General features: G+C 39.0%; 1 protein-coding gene across 7 annotated transcripts in view; it reads right to left on the reverse strand.

Moving 5' to 3' along the window:
• LOC129514447 (methyl-CpG-binding domain protein 5) overlaps window positions 1–12,751 on the reverse strand; it is a 433,503-nt gene that overhangs the window by 20,280 nt on the left and 400,472 nt on the right. For all 7 annotated transcript variants that reach the window (XM_055333023.1, XM_055333027.1, XM_055333026.1 and 4 more), the window contains 2 exons: window positions 12,195–12,406; window positions 7,045–8,253 (listed from right to left, as the gene is read on the reverse strand). In XM_055333023.1, the coding sequence (XP_055188998.1) occupies window positions 7,045–8,253; window positions 12,195–12,406 (1,421 nt within the window). The remainder of the gene's footprint in view (window positions 1–7,044; window positions 8,254–12,194; window positions 12,407–12,751) is intronic.

Below are 12,751 nucleotides of genomic sequence, written 5' to 3' on the forward strand. Positions count from 1 at the left end.
TGGGAGGAACAGAGGGACAAAGAGGGAGAGAATCTTAAGCAGGCTCCACGCCCAGCATGGAACCCAATGAGGGGCTAGAGCTCAAGACCCTGACTGAGATCACAACCTGAGCTGAAATCAAGAGTTGGACGCTTAACTGACTCAGTCACTAGGTGCCCCTAAAGGAACATGCATGCTATTTGTTTTTCTGTTTTTAGAGATTAGTGGGAGTGGGAGTGGGGGAGGCAGGGGGCAGACAACTTCAGTTGAAACCTGAGAAATAAAGCCCTGAAGCAATCAGCAAATATGAGGCATTTATTAGCTTCATTATTGGCAAACACTTATTAAATAGTATTAAAAAAATCTTCCACCTGGAAAAGTCCTGCTAACTTAAGTGCGATATTGCAATATTTTTTTAAAAATGGGAATTAACACTAAATAATTTGGAGTAAAAGGGGATCCCTGGGTGGCACAGCGGTTTAGCGCCTGCCTTTGGCCCAGGGCGTGATCCTGGAGACCCGGGATCGAATCCCACGTCGGGCTCCCGGTGCATGGAGCCTGCTTCTCCCTCTGCCTGTGTCTCTGCCTCTCTCTCTCTCTGTGTGACCATCATAAATAAATAAATAAATAGATAAATAAATAAAGAAAGAAACTGAATATCTTTAAAAATAAATAAATAAATAAACAAATAAACAAACAAACAAATAAATAAATAAATAAATTGTAGTAGAGTTGACTCACCTGTGACAGAGAGGATGAACCTCATTTTCCATCAATAATACTCATGGAAAAATTCCTAAAGTGAACCCCTTTTTATTTTTTCAAACGAACTAATCAAATACACATAGACGATTTTTGTCAGTGGCCTTATCTGAGGCTTTGTGTGCGTGAATATGGGTGTGTGTGCTTCCTTTCCTCTTCACTTTGGAAACAGTGTTTTTAGGTAGGAGAAAAGTATACTACAGGACTAGAGTAAATCTATTCTAAATGTACAACATATTTTATACTGACCCACCACTCATCCTTGGAATTAAATGCTTGGAGTGAGCTCGGATTTCTAAAGCAGCACTGTTTAAAGTTTCATGTCACAGAAGCACGTACCTGCCTCAGACCTGACTCCATTTGTTACTATCCATATGGAAACCTTTCTGACAAGCTCAAGAACTCTGTGTGGGTCTCAGTTACGTGTAAATGGAGACAGGCCTCCTTTTCCTCTTTAACCTTGTTCAAGGGAAGAAGGTTACCATATTCCACAGTTCGCTTCAGGGACATTCACGGTCTTACCTAAGCTTTCTCTGTTTTGTCTTTTTGCTAATATTCACATTTTTGGTCTTATTTGGTTCTTCATTGTTATTATCTCCCAAATTTCTGTCAGGCGCTGAATTTGTCAGCCTGGCTTTTATCTTGCACATTACTTTTCAAAAACGATTTTCCTTCCTTTTCAAGGAGATTCTGTTGCTACAGAGCATGGACTGCCTCTGTCGTCCTAACCAGCCGCAATGCAGCCCAAATACTGTGGTTGGTGATTGAGTGCAGGGACAAGGATTCATTCCCAACCGCAGTTAAGGAGCTATGTAAGGCAAGGGCAATATACAAAGCACACTTTCAACAGAGAATTATAGTACTAAAGAATAAAAACAGCTAATGCTGATAATCAAGCACAGAAAGAGTGCTCTTTAAAGTAAAACTTTTAAAAATCATAAGAGCTCCAACTTAAGTTACACATCCCCAAAACACGATGGTCAGCTGTCTTTGGATACGTTTCACACTGTCAGAACATGTGTGTGTGTGTGTGTGTGTGTGTGTGTGTGTGAGAGAGAGAGAGAGAGAGAGAGAGAGAGAGAGACGTACTCACCTGACATATAGAAAGTGTATTGTTCCAAAATAAGTTTGGTTATGAGTTCTAATAATGATGAGTTTTGTCTTATTTGAATGACTGACTACTCAGAGAGTGATTTTCATCTTTACCTGCCAAATATAACCACGTGAAAAAAGGCAAAGTGGGATTCTCAAGAGAGAGCACCCTGCCCGCTACTTATAAAAACATGTCTTCATTTGCTCATCTAGTGTGTCACTGAAATGTACAACTTTTCTGAGTAATCAGAGCTCCCTATCTGTCCAAGAACAGCCAGCATTTCACTGAAGAGAAACATTGCGGCGCCAATCTGGAAATAAATCCTTTCCTAAATTTGGCTCAAGTCAGAATACACAACGACTATAAGAGCAATGAAATATGAAGACCAGTGGGAAATGTCCAAAAAGAGTAAAAGCTATGTACTAAAGAAAAAGTTTTATTTTTTGATTATCACTTGAGTGTCAATTCTTTCAGGTTAGTTAATATAAGATCAGAGAGGGCGGAATGTAATCACAAAATATATTTTAGGAAACGGGGACTTTTCTGACTTTTATGTAATTATTGAAACAAGTACATAAAGATAACCATCCCCCCCTCCATAGCTGCACAGGTTTACAATGATTGCTAATTGGGGTGCCCGGGTGGCTTAGTGGGTTAAGTGGTTGACTCTTGATTTCAGCTCAGCTAATGATCTCAGGGTCCTGGGATTGAGCCCTGCCCTGTGTCAGGCTCCAGACTCAGCAGGGAGTCTGCTGGAGACTCTCTCTCCCTCTATCCCTCTGCCCTTCCTCCCCGTTCTCTTTCTCTCTAAAAAAAAATAATAAAATAAATATTCTTTTAAAAAAAAAAGTGTTTGCACTTTATGGTGGATAGGTGTGATGCCAGCAAAGCCATTTCCCTTTCCAAGAATGTCCTAAGGCCGTGCCAAGATCTGGCAATGCAGCTCTCTGGCTGCGATGATGTACTGGAGCATAGCACTGAGGTCTTATTCTTGGTCACTGAAGCTTAAACTATAAAGGATTCATGGTTCAGAAAGAAACTTGCATCATTTATTTAGAAAAAGTATAAATATCTTTCAGACCATACTTGATTACAAACTGATAACCAAAGGAAAGAATGTGTTAGAGAGTGAGGAGACACTACTTTCAGGACGGTCTGATACCGGACACATAATATTCTTTAGTGTTTTACACAGCTTTAGTATTGGGACAGCAGTCTATAGGGGTGATTCAGTCCAAGTTTCCATGGATGGCTAAAAATCTCTACTAATGAATATTGTTGTGTGTGTGGAGGGGGCGACGAGATAGGAAAGTAAAGGAAGAAAGCCTGCGTTGGTATTTTTTACAAACAACGTTGGGAGGTGGACTTCCAGGTTCACTGAATAAAGTGCTTGAAAATGCTTCTGAGTAGAACTCCTGCTTGAAACGAACCGCCCACGATAACATAATCGGAAATGCCACTTGTGTGTGACGTGCTGAACTTCATCAAAAAATGGCTGTAAACTATTTGACTCATTGAATATATTCATTATAATGCTCTCACTAGATTGGAGCCTCAATCTAGTTTGTAAACCCTTGATCCATGGATAATGCATAGGCAAACAATAACTAAACTCAAACGACCACAATTCCAGAGTGGAGAAATCCAAATTAATAAGGTTGTTTAACATAAAAAAACACAGGGGCCAGGAAGCTAATTTCTATTGAGCGTCTCTCGTGTGCTGGATGATCTGTTTGTGGTAGATCATTTAATTCTGAAAACATCATTCTGAGTGAGAACTGAATAGTCCCACTTGAGAGGTGAGGGGACTGTGGCCCAGGGTCATTAAGACACCCACCCAGGAGCAATTAGGGAATGGATGGGGCGGGGATCAAGCTCACGGGAGGATGCCCAGAGCCCATGCCTCTTCCTGCCACACTCCGCGTGCTCTCTAGTTCTCCGTAGACTATGTTCATATGATGTTTGATGTTTTGAAATAAAACCCTTTACGAAGCAATCTCCAAACGTGCAGAACAGTTCCAAAGGATTATTAGTAATTCTGCTACACTTAACACCCCACCAAAGACGAAGGGTGCCTTTCTAAGATCATAAAATGACCAGGTCGTTGACTATCATGACAGCTGGGTGAAGCGTCATCAACTTAGGGACAGCATGGACACCTCGGCCCTTGGCAGTAGTCCAGGGACAGCATTGATCTGTCAGGCCAGGGACCACCTGTATGGCCTGAAAACAAGAGAGGCGCCCAGCTTACTCTGAATTAGTAGCCTGCAATATTGCCAATTAATTACTTTTTAAACATTTTTTTGCCTGCTTCTGAAAAGAATCTGAAGTGGTTTGCTGAGAACAAAGACTGCAACAGAAAATAAATGACAGGTTCCTATGATGAGAGGGGTGGGGAGAGATTAAGATAATCGATCTATTCTAACACTTGAGTTAACATAGATTGTATCTGGAGGGATCTAACAGACTCTCCGGTTAATTTACTTTGTGGACATGGAAATAGTATGAACAACTGAGAATCTAGAAAGGTCTACAATGATAACATATAAGAAAATTGTTTACCAAACCTTTGCATCTGAGATACTACAAAGATAAACACTAGGGGATGGGGTCCCACATTTTGCATTGGCAAGGTGGAATTAATTAGGTTTTACTGTTAATAAACACATGGTTTATGGAGTCAGTCTGTATCTTTGTCTCTCGACTTTATAAAATGTCAGCCATTGCCACAGTGTAGAAGAGACCCTAATGCACTGCTTGGCTTTTTAAAAGCAGAAATCCAATTATTCATGCACAAGACTTTATTTATCCAACATTGCTGAGGACTTAGGGATTCTATGTAAATCATATTTACATCATGACTGGTTGGTTCACTGGACTAAGAGTACGAATTTTAAAAACGTTTTTGCTGGAAATCTTTTCAAATAGATCACGCTTTGTCTTACACAGCTATTGAACATAGTTTAAATTTTTCTTGATGAACCAGGATTACCAAGACATCAAGCAAAGGCCATCTGGCTTGAAGTCAGACAGACTTGTGTTTGAAATTTCACCTTTTCTGGTCTTATAAATCGAGAACACTGTTTGGCTTGATAGGCATCATTAAATAAGGTATGAGGAAGCCCTTCCTTTGTTTTGTGAACCACAGAAGAAAAAAAGAGTGCTTGTGAAATAGTACTTTATTTTTTTAATGTGCAAATGTGAGTAGGTCCTGGAAAGACCAAGGTTTTTAAAAATGTTAAGTGCCCTAGAGCTTTTAAGGCTGTTATACCTTGCTTTCTAATGACAGATAAATATTTCATGTGTTGTCATTAATAATGTATTATATGTTTTCAAGTTTTGTACCTCTAAATGTGGGCTTTAAATTATTTTTTTGAATTACTAAAAATATTTTTGACATATCCTGATATCAAGGTTTTGATATTCAGGTTGTCAGAATGCAAAATCACAATGTCCTTTGGTGGTGAGGGGAGGGGAATATTTGAGTTGACAGAAATAATTTTATGCTCCCTGTTAGAAATTCATCTATTGCTTATAACAAGGAAGAAGATTCTGGATTTTTTAAACACTTACTATTGTAGAGTGAGTGAAACCCAGTTGCTTATTTAAATGAAGCAACATAAATGTTTCTTGGACTCGTAGATAATGATTTTTTTTTTTTAAAGTGTATCTCCCCACACATCAGTGAATAAGTCAATCCCAGGAGTTTTGCAAACACAGACTAATCAAAAGATTAGGACCATTGTTTAATGTGAAATGTGTTAAAAGTACATGCCTTTATTCTCCTGAGGACATAAAAAGATATTTAGACAAGGCATTTAGGACAGGAAGAATGTTTCCAGGAAAGGGAGGCTATAATCTTTTCTTTCATTAAGCTTTTTGTAAAATGGCACCTAAAAAAGACTTGGTTTCATTTGCACAGAGATTGTAAAACAGTGCAGTGTCTACATCTTATATTTGTAGCAGTCCATTTATATCCTAAAAGCCCAATTTTGCTGTTTCTAATTACTTTTTGAATAAACTGTCAAAAATATTTAGGTTTATCAACCTAGAGAATGTTTTGTCTGGGCTCAGAGAGATTAGAGAATAAAATGTTTTGTGAATAGGGGTATGGAATTCATTTTCTTATCAAACGTAGAAACACTATGCCCAGAGCACACCCTGACAAGTATATATTAGGCATTATAAGCGATGGGCTTAAGGACCTCCTGGTCATTTGGAGAAAGACAATCTTTTTATTGTGCTGGCAAAAATGTTTTCAGTTTCCTGCCATTAAACCTAAGTGCCAGTGGAGGTTTAAGCAGAGTTGAAATAGCTTTATACAATATACTCTTTAAGAGAATACCATATATTTGTTAAGAGTAGTTTTTATTTCCTAAGGAGATGAAAAATTGTTTCCTCATCATATGTGGGGAATGTGCATAATTATCTCCTCCTGGTCAGATATAATTTTTTCTATCTGCTTTAAACATTCTGCATGTTTCTCGCCTAGTGAGCCAATTTATCAATTGTGAGGGGGGAGGGGGAACCCAGAAGACCCCTACTAATTTCTTCTAAATTGAATAGTAGTTTCATGGAGAAGTTTTCATTTAATTTATATGATCAGATTGTGTTAAGTAGAACCAGACGGTGGGGTTAAACATTTCCATATGTTATAAAGGCCCAGAACTTTTCCTTGAAAGGAGACACCATTCTGAATACAGACATTACCTGCTGCTTCCAGAAATGGCTGCAATTACACCCGGGTTTTACCCTCTGCTCAGCTTTATGCAGCTCCTGTGAGCGCACGGAGGAGATGCTGTCCCCCAGCGCATCCTGTTGCCCTACCTCTGCCATACTGCTGGACTTCAAAGGCCACCAGATTTTTTCCCCCAGTCCTTGCCACTTGCCTTCATCCTCTGTGTATGGAATGAAGAATTAAGTACATACAGGGAAGGAAGGCAGGATTAAGAAAATTCTGGAAATCTGGTTCCTGGGTTAGAGGCCCTAGTGGGATCTCTACAAACACGGCACAACTCACCCCTTGATATGACATTTTGGTGACTATAACCATCCCCTCTTCATTTTATGCTCCAGAAGTTTGTGAGAACTTAACGAGTCATGAAGAATCCTAATTTCAAATCCAAAGAATCCAAAGTGACGACAACAAAAAATAACAATTGATATCTGAACAAAGGTTAGTATTTGACAATGGATAAAGATTGGTATACCTTCCCTTCCTCGGGGCTTTGTTGACATGAATTGTGAACGTCGTCTTCTCTTACTAATTTTCCAGGCCAAGAAGTAAGTCCTTTGATTTGGCCCCAGACCAAGTCGCCAACGTTGAACGTCCTTGGCCTATAATGTATCAACTCATTTGAAGAAGGGGAGTCTGGATTCCTTAGGTCATCTTCACTACTAATGCTTTTAGCATCTGAAGGGCTAGGCACACACCCATTAATGCTTTTGGCATTAAAGTCTCCATTGTAATGGATGTAGTCTTTGACTAGAGAATTTTCCAAACTATTTGAGGAGCTCGGAGACTGCTCCTCTAGGACCAGGTCTTGTCTTGTGGTATTCAGCAGCTCTCCAAAGCCCCGACTCTGTCGAGGTCTGTTCCCATTAATGTGTGCACATCTTTCCACAGTGTTCTCTAGTCTCTCCTTAAAACTCATCATAGTTCTTTTGTAGTTATTATACCTGAAATTTTCCTCCAGAATTTTATCCCCTTGACAGTTTCTTGGTGGTAACAGTACCGGGTGCTGTTCCCCAGGCAGAAATGGCAGTGTAGAGACATTGTTGGACCTTTCGTGACAAGGACTACTGTGGATATGGCCTGGATGATCTAAAAATTCCTCACACTTCCACCTGTTTCGCTCCCCTCCAGGGCTTTGCTCCCCATCCCACTGTTTTTTGGATGTGTGGCAACTTGCTGACTTGAAATATTCAAACCCATCTCCTTCATTTGAGTTTTTCCCATGGTCCAGATTCCTGGGCAGCCGAGCCCCTCTTGCATTCCTCAGCCTACCATCATGATCGACACTGCCCATGTTTCGTCCATGAATGACCGCACTGACAGCACTGGGGAGACTTAACGGGTCACCAATCGAGGCAGTGAAGGCACTCATGGCACTCAGAGCTGGAATGGGGCTGATCTGAGTTGTACTGTTGACTGCAGTGGTGATGACAACCTGCATTCCTTTGCTGGCTGCATCAACAACTGCTTTGTAAATGGCATCTACAGAAGCATCACCTTGGCCACCCACAATGAGGCCATCTTTCACCTGCTGACCAAGAGATGGGTCAATCCTCGGTTGCAACTCACAAGATGTATCTTGGAAAGGTGGAAGTGTAGTGTTTGGATTCTCAGGAAGTGCCGTGAGCCCCGGCTGAGTGCTTATTCTTTTGTTTAGGAGAGCTGCATCTTCCTGCATTCTCACCTTGAAGAAACAGACAGGAAGCAGTGAGAGACAGAAAAGTTTTTAAAGACGTCAAAGAGAAAGACCATAATTTTAAGGTTTACCGAAAGGCAAACAAATATAACAAGGAGAGAAATATAAAGAAAGAACAAGGCTCAAAATGTAATAAAAAGTCACTCTGTATAGTAGAGTTTATGTCTTGATCATACTTGGGTAGTTTCTTTGGTTGAAATTATTTCATACATTTGTTTTAAAGAACTCATCACTGGGGCGCCTGGGTGGCCCAATCAGTTGAGTGTCAGACTCTTGGTTTCTGCTCAGGTCGTAATCTTGGGTTCTTGGGATCAAACCCCTGGTCAGGGCTCTGTGCTCAGTGGGGAGTCTGGTTCTCTCCTTCTCCCTGTGCCCCTCTCCTTGCTCATGCACTCTCTCTTTTCTCTCTAAAATAAATAAATCTTAAAAAAATAAAAGAATGTATTTCTAAAATAAATGAACAAATAAATAAAAAATAAAAAACTCATCATTACCAAACATTCTCTAGAAAAGTTAAAGGTGAGGTGGTTGAACACAAACTGTTTTCAGGTAATGACTCCATGTATTTAAATGTCATTACAGGTTCTGTAAGTTGGGTTTCAGAGAGACAAGTCCATCACCAGCACTGCTCAAATTACGAAGGGAACCAGATTTTGGAAAGGAGTTCTAATTCACTGATATTTCTACTGAACTACAACATAAGCTAAAAGAAAATTTTCTCTCTCTTTCTCTTTCTTTCTCTCTTTCTCTCTCTCTCTCTATATATATACACACTCTTTTTCTTTCTCTCTCTCTCTATATATATATATATACACACACACCTTTTTTGTAACAATAAAATATTCGTAATTTATTTCGTAACAATAAAATATTCGTAATTTATTTCGTAACAATAAAAAAATATATATACACACACACGTTCTTTCTCTTTCTCTCTCTCTCTCTCTATATATATATATATATATACACACACACACACACTTTTTTCGTAACAATAAAATATTTCTGATATGACATTATATTTCTGAAGACTTCAGATAAAGCAGTGACACCCACTCTTCAATCTTACCAGGCTACTGACTGGGGGACACCACCATGCGGTCAGCAATGACAATGGCTCTCTATAGAAGTGATTCTTAATTGGGAAGAGGGGAAGGAAGGGGATGCCTAGCAGGTAAGAATATCAATGGTCAGCACAGGAAGGATGAATGCACTTTGAAAAAGTCCCCAAGGTTATTGTAATTGCACCAACCCCACCTAAAAACTGCTGCTTTAGACCCTTGCTACTTCGGATTTCCTCTTCAATGATTTCTCCCTTCTTGTCTTCACATCTTTTCCCACTAAATCAGAATCTGGGATCCATCAACATATCAACCACTCTCATGTTATTCTCCCACTGTCTACACCTACCAGATAAAAATCTCAATGTGGGATCAATTTAACTGCCCTTATCTATATCCAGTGAGAATGCTGAGTATCTGTCTAGAAATTTAGGGCTTTCAACTACAGCTGGGGGCTTATTGTTTCCATCAATCTGATGATCCTCAAGTTAGGTATCATTCTCCTTCACAACTGTTCAAATCTTTACCCACTTCTTCAAGCTGGTTGTTACAGCATCTCCAGCACTATTCTTAGTGGATAACCCTTACTTAACAGAGAAAATGGAGTTCACAGGCTAAGAATTCTCATAGTTCTTATACTCTGCTACTCCCTACCCCCTGGCAGCACACACTTTGCAATTATACACGCCTCACATCCTGCCCTGCTTCCCAGTGTTAAGAGGGGCCTCTTGTTTTCTGAAGGTAAGTCCTCTTACTTATGCTCTGATTTCCAAGGCACTCCTCAGGGATTTTGCCTCATTTGTTATCCCTTCTCTTCATTATGCTCAATCTTTTCCACATTTTTTCTTTTTTTGCTCTTAAATTTTTCTTTTTTTAGCATACAACCATGTGCATAGCTTCCATATTTTAAAAGTTTGCTCATACTATGTCTGCCTTGGAACACCACCCTATTTCTCTTATGTTCTTTATGGTTAAGTTTTTGAAAGACTAATCCACACTCTTTAATTCCCAACCTTTTCATCCTTCCATCCACCTCCATCCATCCTACCACTCCACCAAAACTGCATTCCACCGTCATTGACGATGTCCTAAATCTAGTGGGTTCTCTTCAGGCTTTATTTCCTTGTTTGAGATTTTCAGTGACATGGCTGAGTCCTTTTCTTCCCTTCTAAATTATTTTATTACACAAGATGTATATGAATATTATCTCATTGTCAGAAAAAGATAAAAACTTTCTTTGTCACTCCTCCCCACCCAAACTTGACTCTCTCTGATTCCAGTCCCTCTCTCAGGAGTAATCAGGCTGGAATGCATTCTTGCAGACATTTATGTTTAATACACTAAGGTGTGTAGATACATATCTAGTTTTCTTTCCTTCCTTCTTTCACATAAATGGTAGAGTATTTTAGTATTGTTCTATAATACCACAGTATTAAAGTCTTGCATTCTTGTGGATCTTTCCATATCAGTTATGTAAATCTATCTAAACCTTTTAAAATACTTGACAGAGGGCAGCCCGGGTGGCTCAGCGGTTTAGTGCCACCTTCAGCCCAGGGTGTGATCTTGGAGACCGGGGATCGAGTCCTGCATTAGGCTCCCTGCATGGAGCCTGCTTCTCCCTCTGCCTATGTCTCTGCCTGTGTCTCTACCTCTCTCTCCCTGTGTTTCTCATGAATAAATAAATAAAATCTTTAAAAAAATACTCAAAAGGCAGATATATCATAATATATTAATTATTTCCTTACTGATGGACGTGGTTTCTAATTTTTGCCACCACAGATCATGTTGTAATGAACATTCTAGCCTGCACCCTTTTGTTCACGGTTGAGGATTTCTCTAAAATAGATACAAAGAAGTTGAACTTCTGCATTAGAGGATATGTATATTTAAAAACCTGATAAACTATCAAATTACCCTCCCAAAGAACTATATCAGCATACAATCAGACCAACAGTATATCTGAAAGGATCCATTTCCCCACACCACTCTCAGCAAGGGATATCAATCAATCTGATAGACACATTAGTGTTGTAATTTGTATAACTCTGATTACTCTTTTCATATGTTCATTAATTATTTACTTTTCATTTTCTGTGAATTTTCTGTTCATATCTATTGCTCATTTTTCTAATCAATTATCTTTTTTTCTTCCTGATTCATAGGAGCTTTTTTTCTATAATGAATGTCAATTATTTGCCATTATCATGTAAGTATTTTCTGCTGGGTGCCACTTGTCTTTAAGTTTGTTTAGAATACCTTTATCATAGAGAGATTTTAAAGTTTTATATATTCAACCTTATTACTTCTTTTCTTTTTGACTTCTTGATTTTGTGTCTTACTGAAAGAACCTTCTCTACCTCAAGATTATTTTAAAAATACTTCTAAAAAAAAAATAAAAAAAAATACTTCTATATTTTCTCTTTGTATTTATTAAGCATTACTCTTTCCATCTAGCTCCTTAATCTATTAGGAATGTATTTAGCTTGTAGAACTAAAGGAAGACTAAGTGATGGAAGCCAGGAAGGGTGGTGAGGGCTGGGGCTGGTGAGTGAGGCCAAGCCAGCTGCTTAAAGATATGGATTTCAATCATGAGAGCAATGGAAACCACAAAAGGGTTTAAGAGGATCATATGATCAGTGTTTACTATCAGCTCCAAAAGGACCACTGAGATGCCTCAGACAAAATAAAATAACCTTCACGCAAAAGACTGGAATGTTTAACAATATTCATTATTGGGAAATAATAGTAATTGGAGGTGAGAGGGCACATGACTTCCTTCTCTGGTCTCTTGCCTTCAGTTAAGCATTTTAACAGACCCAGACATTGCCTAGACATTGTGTACTATTCAAGGAACCCAGGAAAGAGTACCTGAAAGTTCTGAAACAGACAAGCCATGGGGTTACTGTTAGCCGGGCAAGGAATTGTGGGCTGTCCTTGAAATGCCTGCAGGTTCTGGTACCCTTGAAGAAGCTGCTGCTGCTGCTGCTGATTTGGAGGAAACATCTGATTGTTGTTTAACAGCGACTGCAGATGAGTCAGTTGATGGTTATTCAAAGTATTGTTTATTGAGGACATGTCACCTATAGTTTGAAAAACATAAAATGTAAGTCAATGTGACTCTTTGGAGATCCTATGCCTCTCTTTGTACCTGAGGATCCCTGAAACAAAAACGGAAAACTAGACTTGACATGGTCATTGTTTTCTCTTTTTCTCCTCAACGTCCTACTAAGTGGTAAATAAAGAGGAGTTTTATTACTCAATTTTATCGTTCATAATCAGTTTTTTGATTTTATATTCTGGAGACACTACTTAGTCTTTGCTCTATCCCTATATATTGAGTTTCAGTGTTACATAATTCCTCAAAACTGTTTTTGTTAGAGCACTTGAAACTAAAGGCTGAAATTACCCCTAAAATGTTTTAGTAA

The sequence above is a fragment of the Nyctereutes procyonoides genome, unplaced genomic scaffold (assembly GCF_905146905.1).
Source record: "Nyctereutes procyonoides isolate TBG_1078 unplaced genomic scaffold, NYPRO_anot_genome, whole genome shotgun sequence".
NCBI classification, from domain to species: Eukaryota; Metazoa; Chordata; class Mammalia; order Carnivora; family Canidae; genus Nyctereutes; species Nyctereutes procyonoides.